Source organism: Hippocampus bargibanti, linkage group LG05 (assembly GCF_051943395.1).
Source record: "Hippocampus bargibanti isolate YZ-2025 linkage group LG05, ASM5194339v1, whole genome shotgun sequence".
NCBI lineage: Eukaryota > Metazoa > Chordata > Actinopteri > Syngnathiformes > Syngnathidae > Hippocampus > Hippocampus bargibanti.
In genome coordinates this window covers 18,511,140-18,531,641 of record NC_142738.1, presented here as the reverse complement: position 1 = coordinate 18,531,641, position 20,502 = coordinate 18,511,140, and the positions used below count along the sequence as shown (strand labels likewise).

Below are 20,502 nucleotides of genomic sequence, written 5' to 3'. Positions count from 1 at the left end.
ATTTCACTCTTTGTTGCCGCTTTCGTACTCAGTGCCACTTGTGAGCTGGTGCTTCTCCCTGCACACCAGCAGACAATATCCGAATTGGTCGCCAGTCAATCACAGGACACAAAACAAACCATTCGCACCCACGCTCACGAAGCGGGAATTGTTTGTCTGTAATCAAGCTGATGGCCATACATCATGAGCATTATATCGTGATCTTAAATAAAAGTTCACTCTTTGAAAAAGCTCTTCATCATAAACCATTAGCACAAGCTGTTTTCCCAAGCACATTTTCTGAGAACAACACAAAAGAGTGTTATGGTTTGGTCAAGTTTATAGGTACTCTGGGAAAGTGCTCAGTTATTTGTGACGAGAATCGTATTTTATTTAGGAGACTCCGACTGATTTTAGGCTAAAGTGGAAACCTGAAGGCAGGGGTGTCAAAATCCGGTCCTCGAGGGCCGCCGTTCTACATGTTTCCCAAGTCTCCCTGTTGCAACACACCTGATTCAAGGGAACAGGCTCAATGATCACACCTAATTCTAATGATCAGATCATCAGCAAGCTCTGCGGAAGTCTGACATGAGCCTGTTCCCTTCAAACAGGGGCATTGCAATAAGGAGACTTGGAAAACATAGGACGGCGGCACCCCTGCATTAAAGGATACATTTGTGTAGATGTTGCCGATGATGAATGGAAAAGGACCTTTGTTAATTATTTGGGCTTCATGAGTGCATTCTTAATCAAACATCTGAGAGTCTGTGTACTTAGGAGACTGATTCAGTGTGCGTAAGCAATATAAAACCAGCCCTACAGCCTGGTCATCTGTCATCGCCCACTTGCACACTCTCCTGTGGTTATGAAAATACTCCTGATACCCAAAGGTTGAGGTGCAGTGTGGCAGTTCTGAGAGATTAAATTTGGCAGTGGGATCATTAAGGATTGAGGGAAATAAAGACAAGGTGTGTAGAATGATAATTGTGACACGGCCCGTGATTGATTTGGACTTTATTGCTTGTCGGGAAGGAAGAGGGAGATGTAATTGAATCATTATATTCTTACGCGTCTCATTGTGCTGAAAACTCCAACCTTAGGGAAGAGAACCTTAAGGAAGAGACACATGTCAGAATGTAGCACGAATGGTTGCTGACCGAATCGGTTTCTTCTGTTAATAGAAGTCAGGCTTGATCTAAAGAGTCCCTTTGCTATTTCTGTGACATTATCCAGAGATTTGAGGTGTGAGGCACACACCATTGAGGCCAGCATATGTGCCACAATAGAAAGCTATGTACCGATGGAAGACAGCAGAAACAGGCAGTCCGTTGTTGCACGCCATCGAACCCTAATGCTGATTCTGTTTGGAAACGCGTCTGGCTACCGCTGCTCACCTGCTTATCCTGTGACTGTAAAGTGTCCTTGAGAGTTTTAAAAGTCGCTTATAAATACAATCTAAATCCCCCCCCCCCCCCTAAAAAATCAAGTCTGTCCCCCATGGTTCAGGAAACAGCGAACCAACAAATTGATTGACAAACAAGCACAAACAAATGATGTTCATTTTTGTGTCCAATTGTACCTAAGCAGGGTTTGCGCACGAGAGACACAATATTTCGGACTTGCTTTATCACAGGCTCTTTCTGTGCAAATAAAGATTTTAATTTCTATATAAATAAAAAACTAAACCTTTATCTTCATCCACATCATTCATAAACATTTTTTTCAATCTGTCTGCAGCACAATGTGTCCAATCTGCTTAATGATATCAAGATGTGTCACAAGTCCTATCTTTCATCCACTCTCAACTCCCATTTGTGGGAGTGAGAGCTTTATTCTGAGTTTGAGCAAATACACGTACACATGCCTTCGTTATTATAAAATCATCAGCCTGTCAAAAGTCAAAATGAAACTACACAGAGACGACCGTTTTCCTATTGGAATGTAAGTTGACTCCCAGGCAGAGCCTTATTTACAGTACACTATACCTCACACAGCTTGCTATTTTCAGATGAAACTAGCCCCACTCCACTTGTGTGTGCGCGTGTGTATATATATATATATATATATATATATATATATATATATATATATATATATATATATATATATATATATATATATATATATGTGTGTGTGTGTGTGTGTGTGTGTGTGTGTGTGTGTGTGTGTGTGTGTGTGAGAGAGAGATAGCGATAGATATAGATATAGATATAGATATATACCCTGGCTTACGAACGTAATTAGTTTCCAGACAGAGTGTGTAAGACAAAAAGTGTGTATCCCAAAAATCTATTTCCCATAGGAAACAATTAAAATGAGAATAATCATTTCCCAGGTCCCCATAAAACATAATTTTCTACTTTCTAATTTCGTAAGCCTCAAAACTACACAAAATATACCTTATTTTATGTATAATAAATGTTCTAAGGTATTATAATTACAAAAGCTGTACTATATAATAAAGTCGTTTTATTTACCTTTGTGATGGTCGTTGATGGCTTGATGTAATGGATTGGCCGGTTTCATCAGCATGAGCACAATACTTGATGAGGAACGTAACCTTTTTCTTTCACCATCTTCAGGAATGATTCCTTGTAGGTGCTTTCTCTGTGATAATTTTGTCTAGTTCCTCATCAATTATGTTCTGTTTAGCTGGGTTGATAGCTTTTTCCATAAGGTGTACAGATGGCTTGTGCGGGTTGTTTGTGGAGCCTGATTGATGGGATATTTTATCTACACTCTGCCTTTGAAGACTGGGGTGGGGAATAGGAGACAACAGCTTCTCTCTCTGTCTCTATCAGTAAACCCCACCCCACCCTCACTGCTGAGTTTGTGACCAATCACGTGGCTTTAACCGAAGACTGGGGGCGGGGAATAGAGGTCAAAAACAGTCGGCTGCCATTTTGTTAGAAGAATGGGCTCGTTCGTGAACGACACAACACACATTGAGGCAGCTCCATATATATATATATATATATATATATATATATATGTATGTATATATAGTAAAGTCTCGTTATATCGATATTCTCGGGAGTCGGAAAAAATATCGATATAACCGGACTATCGATATATCCGATCCTGCGGGCATGTAATTTTCTCCTTGAGTTCATAGTATCGTAATAAGCAGTACTATCGATATAACCAATATCGATATAACGAGACTTTACTATATATATATATATATATATATATATATGGATGGGCGGCGGTCGCCGGTTCGCGTCCCGGTCCGGCCTCCCTGTGTGGAGTTTGCATGTTCTCCCCGGACCCGCGTGGGTTTTCTCCGGGTCCTCCGGTTTCCTCCCACACTCCAAAAACATGCATGGCAGGCAGATTGACCACTCCAAATTGTCCCTAGGTGTGAGTGTGAGAGTGACTGTTGTATGTCTTTGTGTGCCCAAAGACAGCTGAGATAGGCTCCAGCAACCCCTGCGACCCTAATGAGGAATAAGCGGTACGGAAAATGAGATGAGATATATATGGATTGGCTGCTGGTTGGATGGTGCCAAAATAAAGTACTTTATCTAAATCTTATAAGGGCATTGTTAATGCATTATTCATGCTGGGCTTAATTGTCCTTTCAGGCACGCACGTTCTAATTATGGCTGCCTTGTTAATACTCACGCAGGCTCTTATAAATGGCTGCTGCTGTTTGTGGGTTGTTTGATCAGATGTCATCTGGTGACTGAGTTGAATTCATTAACGTCCCAGCCTGCACTTCTATCAGCTGGGCTGTTCTGCTCTCCTGACGTTGATTGGTAATTCAAAGTCACCAAGGTCTTTTTTGTGGGTTTGTTTTAATTATTTCCTGTTTTTTGATTAATATATGTATTTTTGTAATGGATTAACCTACAGTACACACACGCACATCTTCTTTTCCTTTCGGCTTCTCCCTTCAGGGGTCGCCACAGCGAATCAATGTCCTCCATCAAACCCGGTTTTTTGCACACACACATGCCATGCACATTTGAGTGGTAAATATATCTCCTTGAATTATAGAGATCATTGCCATCCCTCCCCTGCATTTTTTTTGGTGAAGACTTTTTTTCATAACAATATGTTTGGGGTCATGTGTCAAAAGTGGAAACATGTTTGTGTTAAATAAATAAAAATGCATATGGAATTTAAGAAGTGTGAACATACTTTTGTGACAGTTTTTTTAAGATCCACTGAAAATACTGTTCTTTTTTTCCAAACATCAACAGTGCACCTAGTAATCCAGAGTGTCTTAATGTATGGATCGATGTTATGTAATTCAAATTCTATTCCATTATGTTTGCGTTCTCATTCAAAACAATGAGCAAAAACAAAACAGAAAATGAGCAGTGCAGAAACGTTTTAAATTGTGTATTTTGTTGGGTCATAATATGTTTTGAAATTGGAAAGTTACTTCGTTTATGCTTTTTGTTCAATCAATATTGATTTCTTTAACATTACGTATTAAATGGAAACTCAGATGGATTGGTGCATATAATAATAATACATTTTATTTCTAAGTGCCTTTCAAAAGTCTCAAGGACACATTCAGTATGTGCTGTTTTCATCTTTTTACTCTCCTTCCTCCCAATATTGTGCCAAATATTGTGTAAACAGCACATCTTGCCGATTGACTTGGATGCAAGCTTTTTTTGCGCATTAATCCAGTAAGAGCCAAATTGGTATGTGAATCAGAGACCTCCACAGTTCTCGGGTTTTGTGAACTCTGTCATAGAAACATACGATACAGTCAGAATAAACTATTTCATATACAATGCTTCACAAAAATAATGCGCCTTATTATTTATAATTGACACAATAATGAATAATGTGTCAAATAATATGGCGCGCCCAATGGTACTGTACTATAATACAACAGCATGAAAAATGAATCGTGCGTTTGAGTCACTATTGACCTTTCTTTTCTTACTCCTGTGATTGGCTGGGTACTAGTTTTGTTGTCATCTGCAATCTGTATTCCTAACCACTTTAAACATCCATATAAATAGAAATTATCTACCTCTTAGTTTCCTTCCATTTTCCATTGCATTCGCTTTCCATTGCCCCACAAATAAGCCAAGGTGTACACCAGCAATCTGTTGTTCTGTTACGCAACTGTAATTTGCACTGACCAAAGTGTAATAAATGCACATTTGCTCCGTTTGATCGTCTGCAGCAACAATGAACCCACGTACTGCATGTTGACACACAAGATTGGATAAACAGCTAGAGACTATGTGTGTTTATTCAGATGTCTTGTTAAAGTGAGTCTGTGGTTTGAGGACACACGTTAGGAATAGTGTAACCAAATACATTTACACTGTTCTGCTAAGTGTGGTATTTTTATTCATGAAGCACTTTCAACCATGATAATGATACTCTGGTTAAAATGTCTATAGGGGCAGACGTTAGAAGCGGAGAGGTACTTCTTGAAGGCCATCCAACTGGATCCCACAAAGGGCAACTGTTACATGCATTATGGTAAGTAGTCATTTGTTTTCTCAACTTCATTTGGACATACTGTATCTTGATCCCAGGCTTACATCCTCAAGTCACACACACACATGCAGTATTTGATGTATCAGTCTATTGAGGCAGGAAGCTAGTGTTAGCAGACATAATCCATTTAAAGTAAACCAACGTAATGTTACTGTTAGTTCATTAATCAGTATTGCAGATATGTTGTCTGTAAAAATTGCAAGATTCGTTACTGTGTTCACATTTTCCCCAGAAAAAGTTAACAGGGACATTTGAAATAATATTTAACTCCTAAACTGAAAGAGAGTTTAATTCCCCACTCCGACCTCCCTGTGTGGAGTTTTCATGTTCTCCCCAGGCCTATGGAGGTTTACTGTTTTTGTCCCTCTCAGGGCATCCATTTTACCACTTGATGTCGACTCAAAATGATGTAATTGTTGTTTGGGGCTCGGGTAACGACCAATCATAGAGCTCAGTTTCATAAAAACATCTGATCCATGATTAATTGTTACCTGAAGATTTTGTTGAAAAAAATACTAGCTATAAAGAAAACAATACCTTCACAAGTCGCAAGCAAAACTGTCCGTGTCATCCCCCTCTTAGTTTTCACAGAATACACAGGTTGTCTGTCTGCAACCCTATTTTCTGCATTTAGTCACGTGACCTTCATCATGTTGACATTTTTAATAGTAGACACATTGCTTACAATGATTCTAATTATTTTGATGACCTCTGGAGTGTGTTCATTTCGTAAGTTTAAATTGTTTGCAATTCCTGGAGGGTCTGTGCTGTCGGACTGTATATGCTGAATCTTCAAATTCAAAATGATTTTTTTCTTGCTTTCTTCAGGCCCGTCTGAAAAATGTTAGTCCCCCCTTCATTCTAACAATGCAGTTCCCTATTGGGTTTCCAGGTCAGTTTTTGTTGGAAGAATCACGAATGCTGGAAGCGGCAGAGATGGCACAGAAGGCGGCGCAGCTCGAAGGCGGGGAGTTTGATGTGGTCTTCAGTGCTGCTCACATTCTCAGGTAATTTTTTAAATGGAATTTTTCGGTTTGTGATATCGCCATTGCATACCCCATTCGTTCACTTGAAAGGGAGGCTGTTTGTAAAAGCGGGATGTGCGCCATGTCTGCATGGTTTCTGCTCATCCAGAACGATTGACTTGACTGCACTTTATAATCCTCTTCTGTGGTCACATTGCCAGCTGAGCTCAGTGCTTTTCAGCTGTATATTTTTGTATGTGCTTTCTCACTTTGCTCTGCCACTCTTGCTTTGCTGCGCTAGCTTCGAAATCCAAATCAAAGTGGATCGCCCAGCTGATGGGGCCTGAAAAATGAAGTGTTAGCAGCCCACGTGTTCTCTGTTTCTTTCTAAATGCGAGCCATAAAATGGAATTCCGTGTGAAATACATAAATGAAAATTATATATTTTACCTAAAAAAAATACAGAAATGGTTGTGTTATGCATGTGTTATGAGACAAGCCGTCGGTTATGTCCATTTGGGCGAAGCCTTTTCTTCACTCAAACTTTGGTATACAGTAAAGTCTCGTTATATCGATATTCAAGGGAGTCCGAAAAAATATCGATATAACCGGGACTATCGATATATCCGACCCTGTTTGCATGTAATTTTCTCCGTGCGTGCATAGAAATAGTATCGATATAACCGGGACTATCGATATATCCGATATCGATATAACGAGACTTTACTGTATATTGAATGCAAATTGGAAAATCAAGGAACTCCACTGGATCTGTAGATGTAGATTGTAGATCTGGAGAAAGCGTATGACAGGGTGCCCAGAGAAGAGCTGTGGCATTGCATGAGGAAGTATGGAGTGACAGAAAAGTATGTCAGAGCGGTGCAAGCCATGTATCATGACTGTAAGACAGTTGTGAGGTGTGCTCTCGGTGTGACTGAGGAATTCATGGTGGAGGTGGGACTCCACCAGGGGTCAGCTCTAAGCCCCTTCTTGTTTGCTATGGTGATGGACAGGCTGACAGACGATGTTAGACAAGAATCTCCTTGGACCATGATGTTTGCAGATGACATTGTAATCTGTAGTGTGAACAGGGAACAGGTGGCGGACAAACTAGAGATGTGGAGATATGCCCTGGTAAGGAGAAGAATGAAGATCAGTCGCAGCAAGAGTGATGCTACAGGGAGAAAAGATAAAGAAGGTGAAGGATTCTTAAAATCCTCCACCTTCTTTATCTCTTCTCCTTGGGGTCAACTGTCCAGCAATGGAGAGTGTGGTAAAGAGGTGAAGAAACGTGTCCAGGCAGCCTGGAGCGGTTGGAGAAAAATGTCAGGTGTGATGTGTGATAGAAGGGTTTCAGCTAGGATGAAAGGAAAAGTGTATAAAACAGTGGTGAGACCAGCCATGATGTTTGGACTGGAGACAGTGCCACTGAAGAAAAGACAGGAAGCAGAGCTGGAGGTAGCAGAGGTGAAGATGTTGAGGTTTTCTTTGGGAGTGACCAGGTTGGATAGGATCAGGAATGAGTACATTAGAGGGACAACTCATATTAGAGGCGTTGCAGAGAAAGTCAGAGAGGCCAGACTGAGATGGTTTGGACATGTCCAGAGGAGAGAGAACGACTATATCGCGAGAAGGATGCTGAGCCTTGAACTGCCAGGCAGGAGACCGAGAGGAAGAACGAAGAGGAGGTTTATGAATGTGGTCAAAGAGGACATGAAGGTAGCTGGTGTGAGAGAAGAGGATGCACAAAACAGGGATAGATGGAGGACATTTATTCGCTGTGGCTACCCCTGAGGGGAAAAGCCGAAAGGAAAAGAAGAAGGAACTCCACTGGATCCAGAAACAAGTCAATAAAGTGTCACATTGCCGCAGAAGCTGTGGTTGTCACTATAATTGTCTTTTTCCTCTGCAGATGGGATGGCAACACTTTTTTTAACTTTCTCTTTAAGAATTCATTTGAAAAGCTTTCAAAACACCCTCATCCTTTTGAACAGATTTTCATACAGGTGTGCTTTTTCCGCTCTGTTAGCTATGCAGTCTTTGCCATCAACTTCCTTCAGCAGCAAGGCTCTCCCCCGTGATCTCGCTTCCCCAAAATCTGTTCAGAACATCTAATAGTTGTACACATGCTTCCTTCTCTACGTTCTTTGTAGAATCAAGAAAGGCATCGAAAACTTGAGTTGACACTGTTTGAAGTCGTCAACACAAATGCCAGTAAATCTAGATTTGAAAGACTGCATTCTCAAATTCTCTGATTTCATTCCTCTCGGACAAAAGGGGAGTTATTTCTCACACTATTTGATCAACTGTATGAACATACAGTTGTTGTATGGATGAACATGAACTATAATCGTTCTTTGTTCCACAATAGGAGTGGAAGCCCAAGTGTTTGTGCCTCTTCGGCAGCCCAACAAAAAAAATGGTTGAAGTCCACGGGCGTATGACTTCTTTTCATCTACCATGCCACTGGACAGGGCAACCACCTTGCACTCAATTTCCACACCACGCACAGATGGCAATTTGTAACGCATGCAGATGGTCCGCGAAAAAAATATGGCGGATGAACAAAAGCTGTTCTTTACAACGATGTTTTCTATATACCAATTCTTTGTTTTCTACAGCTACAAACTCCAACTTGGAGAGTGTCTTGAACTTCACAAATACTTAATTGTTGAGTGGCGGTGTCATATAATCTATATTTTCACATAAATTGCCCATGTCCGTTTATGCTTTAATGCACTGATTACTACCTGTAAAATGTGGACTCATATTATTGTGGTATGTTGCCTCAGCAGTTCAATTTGAGTTTGAACGTAGTTTCTATGTCATAAAAGCCATTGCAATCGGAATAGAAGTCCAAGATGGCGCCCGAGTAGGCAGCCATCAGCAAGTGCTCTCATGAGTCTTTTTTTTTTTTGTCTGTTTTGTGTTTTCTTTTGTCACTTTGTGTTGTTGGGCATCGTGTGGAATGGATACAGATTGTTTTTCAGCATTTTTGACCATGCCATTCATCAAGGAGGAGACTGTGCTGAGCGGTTGCGCCTTTTCGGCAGCATGAATATGCCAGTACTGTTTTTGAATGGGAGGAATGTCGGTGCCATTCGACTGCCATTGCTGGACACCAAAGGGGCCATTGTGGTTTTTTTTGCGCCTGTAATGGGCAGCATCTTCACAGCCCCGGTTTGTTCAGCGGAAAGGTCGGTGCTGTTGGACAGTCTGCGGCTGGATGGATGCATGGCTTGAGGAGCCCGCGATAAGAAGAAAGGAGCGTCAGTGCAGAGCGCCGATGTGTCTGTGGAACTGTTTATGTGGGACAGGAGATGTGAGACAATCTCTTTTCTTCTTTTCTTCAATGGATGCTACAGCTGCATGTTTGCTTTCAACATTTAGCTTGTAGTTGACGTGCACGTTCCACCATGATGTCCCTGATCTACTGGTGGAAAGACGCTTTGATCCTCTCCTCTTTCATCTAGAACTGCTTCATGTCATCACAAAGAGGGTACAGCAAGTCCTGAAGAATGAATGACTCTCTGTGTCTTTGTTTTGTCATGTTGTCTTTGTGTTGTCATATTATTTGTTATTTAGTTTTTTTTTTGTTCTTTTGACTTCAAGACGGCGCCGCGAGAGTGGCTGCCTTTCCAGCAGCTCATGTATTTCTTTTTTCTACTTTCATTCCTTTCATCACTTTGCTGCTGTGAAATGTAAATTTCTCCTCTGTGAGACTAATAAAGGCAAATCCAATCCAATCCAATCCTCTAACACAATTATTGTATTTGCTTCAGCGACATGTAAACATACGATAACATTATGAGGAGTTGTTTTAAGCAATGACGCAACGAGAGAGTAGCGTGAAGCAAAAATCAGTCTTTCCTCTTCCCATTTGGCCCCATGCCTGCCTCTTCCACAGCTCACCCTCTTTATGTGTTTGTGTTGGGTGCAGACATGGAAAGGCCTCTGCTTGTTAAAGAAAGGGGAAAAGGCACTTCTCCAAACGACGAGGTGAACACGTTACATGTGGAAATGTCTTTTATTGCACTCTAGGGTGCTTCTGATCATTTTGCTACTGAACTAATAATTGTACGCTTTCTTCTTTAAACATGTTAGGAGCTCATTTTACCCCTTTCCTCTTCTAAAATGACTCAAGTTGGCAGTGTCAGTTGTAAAGAGTAGGCTGTTTAATGCCGAAAGGCCATGAGGGAGTTTTGTGTCAAATCATGTGAAATATGGTACACTAAATAATCACAGCTAAGGGGAAAATGTATATACTGTACACCTCTGTGTAAGCTCTCAGTCGTACAGGAGTGGTCCATCGATGAGAAGGTTTCTTCAGCCGTCATCCGTACAAATTTGAAGGTTTCGGACGTTTCGCCTCCTATCCAAGAGGCTTCGTCAACGAACTAAAGTCTGACTGGTCGTATCGGCCCCATTTATATATCCCTAATGTCCAGCCATGGCGGCGCCGGACACAGCTATGATAGGTCCCTACTCTCAGGTTGGGGGGAGCAGAGGACCACTCCCTGTGGCCCCACTGATTGTTCCTACATTCCTGACTAATGACTGGCCCATTTCCCTCACTCCCACCGGTATCACCTCATCAGCATTACGAAAGTTGCCTGTTTCTTGTTTTTTATAATTAAATTCATAATTAAAAAACAAGAAATTCAATCCTTCACAGATCACCTCAACTCTGTAGACATCGACATTAAATTTACTCGTGAGGACATTAAAGAGAACCAACTAGCCTTCTTGGATTATAAAGTAGTTATAAAAGAGGACAGAGCGCTAAAAACAGAATTCTTTAGGAAGGCTACGCACACTGACCAATACTTACTTTTTGACTCTAACCACCCTTTACAACACAAATTAGGAGTTATCAGAACCCTACAGCATAGGGCTAAACTAATACCAACTAGCATTGAAGGTCGAGAAAAGGAGTCAAAACATATCAGGCGAGCACTCACTAACCCTAAGTGGTCATTCAACAAATGTCAGAAAGAAAGAATAGGGAATGAAACCAATAATTCTCAAGATACAAAAAGGAGAGGAGTAGCAGTACCTTACATTGCAGGAGTTCCTGAAAAATTACAGAGTCCTTTGGCAACACAAAATTCCTACTTATTTCAAACCGATAAACATCTTAAGGCAAAAATTAGTGCCTCCAAAAGATAGGCTACCAAATGAAAAACAAAGTAATGTAGTTTATTCCATACATAGTAAGAATGAAAATTGTAAAGAGCAGTACATTGGGGAGACTCAACAAATTCTCAAAAAAAGACTTTGTCAACATCGCAGGGATAATACAAGTGGGCCTCAATCGGCAGTACATTTGCAGTAAATTTGCACCTAAAAGCTAGCAACCACTCATTTGACGACAATGAGGTTAAAATCTTAGCGAAAGAACATAGATGGTTTGAAAGGAGGGTAAAAGAAGCGATTCTTAGAAAACAAAATCCTTCATTAAACCGGTCTGGTGGGGTGGCCTGCTTAGGCAAAACAGGTTAGGCAATTTCGTAATGCTGATGAGGTGATACCGGTGGGAGTGGGGGAAATGGGCCAGTCGTTAGTCAGGAATGTAGGAACAATCAGTGGGGCCACAGGGAGTGGTCCTCTGCTCCCCCCAACCTGAGAGTAGGGACCTATCATAGCTGTGTCCGGCGCCGCCATGGCTGGACATTAGGGATATATAAATAGGGCCGATACGACCAGTCAGACTTTAGTTCGCTGACGAAGCCTCTTGGATAGGAGGCGAAACGTCCGAAACCTTCAAATTTGTACAGATGACGGCTGAAAAAAACCTTCTCATCGATACTGTACACCTGCAATTCACGCATTATATAAATTCTCATTCCACATCCCATATGTTCTCTACAATAATAATAATATTAATAATAATTCATTTGTGAAAGAGAAGTATATTTGGGCAATTACATTCCTAGCACGTAATGATATAAGAATCAGAATCAGAATCATCTTTATTGCCAAGTATGTAGAACACACAAGGAATTTGTTTCCGGTAGAACACGCTGCACTAGTATCGTCGTCAAAAAAAAATGCTAAGTGGCACTATACAGTTCCATTTTGGCTTCTGTTGAAAGAGTTCAAAGAGTTAATGGCTTGGGGGAAGAAGCTCTTTAAATGTCTGCTGGATTTGGTGCGCATGGATCGGTAGCGCCTGCCTGAGGGGAGTAGCTGGAAAAGGTGGTGGGCAGGGTGCGGAGGGTCCAGTAGGATTTTCCGCGCCCTAGTTTGGATTCTTGCAGTGTGCAAGTCCTCGAGAGTGGGTAGGGCGGTGCCAATGATTTTTTCCGCCGTCCTAACTGTCCGTTGAAGTCGGATTTTGTCCATTTTTGTGGCGGCCCCGAACCAAACGGTGATGGAAGAACACAGGATGGATTCGATGACAGCCGTGTAGAAATGTTGCAGCACCTCCTGTGGCAGGCCATGCTTCTTTAGCAGCCTCAGGAAGTACATTCTCTGTTGGGCCTTTTTCAGGATAGAGTTTGCAAGTGTGTGCTTCTTTATACTTGGTCAAAATTTTGAATGGTTTAAACCAATTTTCTTAGTTTATGTGGTCGTACCCTTCTAACGATACAGCTATTAAATATTTTTGAATGGTGAATTTTAAAAAGAAGTGAGTGGGTGGCTGTGGTTTTCGTCCAAATCCCAGTATCATTACCACGCTTGGAGTAATACTTTGATCTGTGATTTGCTCAAGTCTTGGGGCGTTAAACTGCCTGCAGAACAGGATGTCTGTATCATCAACTCATTTGTCTCTTTGTCTTCTCATACTTTTCCTTAGCTTTAAAAGGGGGTACTTGTTTGTATGTTAGGTAACCACAATGTCATACATTTCCTCTGTTCCCTAAAGCTTGACAGCCTGGGAAGGTTCCTGAGCACCTTTGGTCATTTTTAATAGCTCTCTCGTCGACTTCTGACAAATAGTGAACGGGTTGAAAATGAAATCATCATTTAAAAAAATCAGTTTCTAAATAATGGCAAACAAACAGATGGTTGTGGTTAGATTTAAAACTCACTCATTTATAACAATCCCGCGTATCTGCCGACTTGTATCTGGACAGCTCTTTCAAGGACATTCTTTTTTGATGAAAAACTTATAATAACTTGGCCACGGTAATAAAATTTTAGAGGACCTTATATTAACTCTACAGCATGCTGACCATTCTCATCGTTTGCATTCATGGAAAAAGTCTGAGAGACATATATTAATCTATTAACTAATGGATCTCATTGAGAGACATTGTGTGCTTTTCTTTTCCATTTTGAACAACAATCTGTTTACATTTTTGTGGGAACAATTTCGTGAAGGCCACTTTTTTGTTGCAGCATGACTATTCATCCCCCAGCACACAAGGCAAGGTGTCCTTTAGCGAATTACCCCAACAATTATGATTGATGTATTTTGGCCAGATGTCCGTCTTGCATCCAAACTGTTCAAAATAAATTCTTTTGCTCCACTGTAATCAGGTTTATGTTATTTATGATGTTATTATTTTCCAGCACAAAACGGAGCATAAATTACTCTTTGTATCTGTAGAAAAGGTTTTTTTTTAACCTGAAGTTTAAAATAACCAGTCACCCTTGTGATTGTCCACGACAGCCAACACGAAAGCTGCTCTTCTTTGATCACTGGAGAAAAAAGGGGCTCCACCAGCAGCCACGACTGCCCCAGTGTCCTTGACTTTATCAAAAAATAGCCCATGTGAATCGAGCAATTGTTACCATCGGTGAAAATCAGGCATTTGGCAGCTGTGCATTGGACTTTCAGCAACAATACAAATGGTGTTACAGTGACAATGTAACATTAAACATCAGCACATAAAGTTCAAAAGTTGAAAACAAAAAAATAAAAAAAAGAATAGTTGTTAGTGGTACTGGCTCAATTTCCATAATAACTGAAAACTGGAATGAGTTGTAAATACACTTTGTCGGCTTCACATTGTTGTGAGACCTCAAGACTCAATTAACAATACTTCCGGGTTGAGTGAATGCTGGCGCGTGTGACTGCCGCTGCTCACCCACAGAAAAAAATACCCTATAAAGTGTCCTTGAGAGTTTTGAAAGGCGCTTATGAATGAGATCAGAATCAGAGGGTCAGTCATCTTTATTGACAAGTATGTAGAACACAAGGAATTTGTTTCCGGTCAAGCACGCGTCACTAGTATCATCATCAAAAAATTGCAAGAGATGTATTATTATTATTATTATTATTATTATTATTATTATTATTATTACAACAAATGCTCCAATAAAGCATTATCAGAGCATGAATCCAATCATAGACAAAGATCCTGTCAAATGAGAAACATGGAAGCAAATGGATCGGCTGTTCCATTCTTCATGTTGTTCCCTTCAGGCTTTGCTCTTTGACCCCAGTACACACCGTAAACATAGCAAGTAGCAGCCCCAACAAGGTGTATGTAGGTAGTAAACCGCTTCTTTTTGATTTCCTTTTTAGACAGGCCAGCCTGAACGTAGCAGCTGAGAAGTATTATGGACAAGCAGCTAGCCTGAGACCCAATGTAAGTACAGAATACCACGAATCATAATCATTAACATTACAGCTGCTGGACACTGGGTTATCACAAACGGCGTGGCTTTTTGATAATCTCACATTATTCCTGTCCAATGGGTCTTCATTGTATCTCTAAGATCTAAAACTCGACGTTTTGTTGGTCCGTCACCAGCTTCAAAGGTGCACCACATGACCAGGAGAAACAATTATGATAATAACATCTCCACATCTTTTTTTAATATAACAGGCGATTAGCGAACACAGAATATATGTTTCACAGTGGCAGGAAAACATGAGTAGATGAAACTTTCCCAGGTTTCAAGATTGTTATTGATAAAACTGATCTGTCAGTGTCAAGTTGACAAGCACAATAAGAATGACAAAACGAACACAATAACTACTGCACCGGTCTTCTTCACCGTTCAGCGTGTCTTGACTTAGACCTTGTACCCTGTCAGTCTTCATGTTTTGTTTCATTAAATACTAAAAGCGCACCTGTGTTTTGCATTACGAATCAAATGAGAAGACTATTTGCTCCATTTCAAGTCTTGACATTCCGTCTAGCTAAGCGAGGTAATTCATATCAAATGATTGCTCTTCATCTTCGCTTACAAGTGCCCTATCTCATCCTCGGATATTTACCTTAATAGCGACCTGCACGATTTAAGCCAATGATTCCCCAACTGAATTTCACACTTTCGATGAGCACATGTTGCTCTATAGGGCAGGCCTGTCTGCCGCACATCTGGCTCTGCCTGTGCAGCTATATGACAGTTTTGAGGTGTGGTGGGGGGGGGGGGGGGTGCAGAGTGGTCGCAGAGCTGCAGGAAATGAGGGGAAAAAACCCCAAAGGCTTTTGACGAGGGACTTTTGCGGAGTACCACATGGGCTGCTGCAGGGCAAGGGGAAAATGCAGGAGTAGGGATATAAATCAAAGATGTCTTAGATCTATGAATGAAACAGAGCGTGGAAGATTTTTGGACGATCTTGGCTGAAAGAAAGGTTTTACCGGTGAGGTGAGGACGGAATATGCTGTTCCAGTCATTTTTTTATATGGGGGCTATGGGTTTAGTTGGTTTATTCTTTACTTCCCTACTGACTGCTTCATATGTTACTTAATTCATCACGTTCTTGGCACCAACAAATAAGTAAGCGTCATTTTTGACAGCATCATGATAAAATAATGATGGTTAATGGATCCTTATTTTTTTAGGCCGGTCAATTTCTTGTCATGTGACCCAATTGGTTCAGCAGCACAAAGTATCAGTCTGTGTGGTTGACAATGCCGTGTTCGTCTTAAGAGGCTGAAAAGCAATGCTTTTTGACGAAGATGTTGAGAAATCTATCCTGATGTGAATTATTTATGGGAGTATCAACATCGGCAGTGGGTAGAAATCAGCTGACGCAAACTAAAACTAAAAATAAAACAAACATGAGCAATTGTATGTACAGTATGTCTCATTGATACAATGCAAATTATCCAAGGTCATAATACAACATGTCTGGACATGAACGACATCCATTTCCTAAAAGCACTTATGAATATTGGTGCAACTAATTGCCAATGAGCACACACATGTGAATCAAGTGAATTTGTGTAGAAATTCAAATGTGTTATATTTTCCTTTATTTGGTGATGAATGTGAGACCCAAGCATAGGTGGCCAAAATTGCTAAATTGAAATTAATCGACAGACATAAACTAAAAATGACAATTTGGTCTTTTGAACAGATGTGTTGCTTTTAATACTGCGACATGATCTATGAAATTGTGGCCATTTTAATATTGTGATATCGAGATATTGCTGTTTTCGAAAACTTCGGAATCTCCTCTGTTATTGTTTTTTTTGTCTTTCTTTTTAGTATCCCGCAGCCTTAATGAACTTGGGAGCCATCTTACACCTCAATGGGAAACTTCAAGAAGCTGAAGCTAATTACCTCCGAGCGCTGCGCCTCAAACCAGATGACACCATCACCCAGTCGAATTTACGGAAACTGTGGAACATCATGCAGAAACAAGGCCTGAAAATCACGAGGCCTTAAACCCCTATTGCCTACCTCCTCGCCGCATAGATGACGCCCATGCTCTTCTTGTTGACAAGGGAGAGATTCTGGGAGGACATTTGCAAACACAGAGAGGTCTTGATGGCGCCTCAGCACCCTCGTCTGGGGCCCTGTGCACACTTTAACTTTTGACAGCAATGTTGTCCTAAGTTTGGCGTGATTCCAGCCCCCTTTTCACACGAGAGCAATTAAAATGAAGGTGAAGAAGTCATTCCGTATTTAAATATTGGCAATGATTTTGAAGAAGTAAAAGGAAGGTATTCTCCATTCCCTTTTTAATAAATGGAGTGATTCATCAATACTTAATCACGGATGAGATTCCATTTTAAACCAATTCTTCTATCATGCCGACATATTAGCTCAGATATTTGAAACTTGAAAAGGGAAATAATTGATTCATTCTGCCCGAACAACAAAAGCCTCACATTTGAGAATTTCAAGGATATTTGTTGCCAATAACAGTTTACAGCACGGAAATGTTAAAGAGAGACAGAACTGGGACCTGTGATATTTATTATGCCTTCTGATAAAAAGTATTGGGACTTTTTTTCAGCAGTGCCAGGGTCTTTTCTGCACCACTGCAGGAATGAAGACTGTGTGGAAAACGTAGGAAGCTCTAAATGGAAAAATACATACCAGTGGAAGTTGTAAACAATTTGAGGACTGGTATGGGAGTCTGGGTGTCACCACTTCCCATACATGTCAGGAGCTTTTATTTAATTAATATGTCAAAGAGTGACGGAAGTTATTCCAGCCAAATACAAAAGCTATAGCCATGCTGACCAAGTTTCTTCACATTCAAAGCCTGAGGACATGGTTTCATCCCTGTCTTTGTGTTGCACTAAACAAATTAATGTGGTTGTATGTAATGAATCTTAATATATACCCCACATTGTGTATTTGTAAATCTTTCCAGGATGAAAACAAAGCCGTCGGGCAAAGATTGAGAGATTTGCGACTTTCACCTCAGTTTATGTATGTTTTTTTCTTCTTGTCACAGTTTTGGTGTTTGTATCAATGTGTCCGTGTTGTACATTTTGTGTGATTAACATCCGTCTTTTGTTGTCAGCATAAATACATGTAAAATGACAAAAATGTACAGAATCAGTGATGTTTACAATTTGTGATGGAAAGTGTCTCTGTGACAAATTTCTTGGGACTAATATCGTACCTTTGTACTGCATCCTACGTAGTCGACTGATGTGTTTGGTTTTCCCATTTCTGAACAGAGCTTAATGAGACTGCATTAGTAAAAAAGAGAAGAAAAAAAAGAAAAACATTGAACGCACAAGTCGGAACCGGTCATGCTACTAGAAAACAAAAATAGAGAACAACTGTTCATTGTCTTCTTGGCATGTTGGCCATGGTCGGGAGACGCCATTCATTCTACCTAGAGCCAAGTAGGTATCCCGCAGTGTAAAGTAGCCATTACGTTGTAAGTTATTGTGCTGTTGCCGTTCCAACAGAACTAGCTGGCACTGTGTTTTACATGCTGAATGAAGGAAAATGTTTTCTTACCTGGATGAAGTCTCAAAATCCATTTGAAGTACAAGTGTGTGATAAACAGTGTATCGATGAGAAGGTTTCTTCAGCCGTCATCTGTACAAAAGTGAAGGTTTCGGACGTTTCGCCTCCTATCCAAGAGGCTTCGTCAGCGAACTAAAGTCTGACTGGTCGTATCGGCCCCATTTATATATCCCTAATGTCCAGACCTGGTGGCGCCGGCCACAGCTATGATAGGTCCCTACTCTCAGGTTGGGGGGGCGGGACCCCTCCCTGTGGCCCCACTGATTGTTCCTACATTCCTGACTAACGACTGGCCTATTACCCCCACTCCCCCCGGTATCACCTCATCAGCATAACGACCCTCATCAGCATTGCGAAAGTTGCCTAACCTGTTTTGCCTGAGCAGGCTATTGTATGAACGATCCAAATTGAACCTCACACCACCAGACCGGTTTAATGAAGGATTTTGTTGTTTTATAAGAATCGCCTCTTTTACCCCCCTTTCAAACCATCCTTGTTCTTTCGCTAAGATTTTAACCTCATTGTCGTCAAATGAGTGGTTGCTAGCTTTTAGGTGCAAATGTACTGCCGATTGAGGCCCACTAGTATTATCCCTGCGATGTTGATAAAGTCTTTTTTTGAGAATTTGTTGAGTCTCCCCAATGTACTGCTCTTTACAATTTTCATTCTTACAATGTATGGAATAAACTACATTACTTTGTTTTACATTTGGTAGCCTATCTTTTGGATGCACTAATTTTTGCCTTAACGTGTTTATCGGTTTGAAATAAGTAGGAATTTTATGTTGCCAGCAGTAGCTGTGTCCGGCGCCACCAGGTCTGGACATTAGGGATATATAAATGGGGCCGATACGACCAGTCAGACTTTAGTTCGCTGACGAAGCCTCTTGGATAGGAGGCGAAACGTCCGAAACCTTCACTTTTGTACAGATGACGGCTGAAGAAACCTTCTCATCGATGGACCACTCCTGTACGACTGAGAGCTTACACAGACGAGATAAACAGTGTTGTTTTGAATGGAGTTATCTAAACTTTACCCAGACTGTTGGATGATTTGTCACGTCTCCCATACATTTCAAATCACGTTCCTTCCGATATTCACACGCAGTATGTGTTTTGTTATGTATGGTGTTTTTGAGCAAACTCTGCTAATTGCTTGAGTCAGGTGTCCCACTTTGTCTCAGCTCAGGGATCTCAAGCGGTGCATTATTGGCAAGCTAAATTATAGATTTATTGTTGGAAAAAAAACATTGAGATTTGTAACATTTTTCTCACTTTTCTTAATAATAATGTGACAGAAGGCCACTTTTCCCTGATTTTACTTTTTTCACCACAATAAATTGATTTTTATTATTGAAGTGCTTATTATCATTACTTATTTGTGGGGATTCAACTTCCACCTAGCATTCTAATTTAATAATAATAATAATACGTAGGCCCAGTAGTCGAGTGGTTAGCACACCGGCTTCACAGTGCAGAGGTCGCCGGTTCGCGAGTTTGCATGTTCTCCCCGGACCCGCATGGGTTTTCTCCGGGTCCTCTGGTTTCCTCCCACACTCCAAAAACATGCATGGCAGGCAGATTGACCACTCCAAATTGTCCCGAGGTGTGAGTGTGAGAGTGACTGTTGTACGTCTTTGTGTGCCCTGCGATTGGCTGGCAACCAATTCAGGGTGTCCCCCGCCTCGTGCCCGAAGACAGCTGAGGTAGGCAACAGCACTCCCCGCGACCCTAATGAGGAATAAGCGGCACAGAAAATGGATGGATGGATGAATAATACATTACATTTTAAGCGCCTTTCAAAGCTTCCTGTCAAAAGGAATGTGATTGTCCTTCAAGCCACTACAAATGCGTTCAAGTGTGTCATAAAAATAACCGTCATGGATCGCTCGAGCTTTGATCTTTGAGCATCAAAAAAAAAAAAAAACATGTAAACATTTCCATATGTGGAAGGTTGC

General features: G+C 40.9%; 1 protein-coding gene across 3 annotated transcripts in view; it reads left to right on the top strand.

Annotated features, from left to right (window-relative positions):
* tmtc2b (transmembrane O-mannosyltransferase targeting cadherins 2b) overlaps positions 1–19,873 on the top strand; it is a 94,454-nt gene extending 74,581 nt beyond the window's left edge. The window contains exons 9-12 of one of the 3 annotated variants that reach the window (XM_088997108.1): positions 5,358–5,439; positions 6,350–6,464; positions 14,899–14,962; positions 16,818–19,873. In XM_088997108.1, coding sequence (XP_088853234.1) covers positions 5,358–5,439; positions 6,350–6,464; positions 14,899–14,962; positions 16,818–16,997 — 441 coding nt within the window. In that variant the 3' untranslated portion in view covers positions 16,998–19,873. Of the gene's footprint in view, positions 1–5,357; positions 5,440–6,349; positions 6,465–8,793; positions 9,723–14,898; positions 14,963–16,817 lie in introns of those variants that run through there. The other 2 variants (XM_088997111.1, XM_088997110.1) reach the window with 2 other exon arrangements.
* Positions 19,874–20,502: the final 629 nt, after the last annotated feature.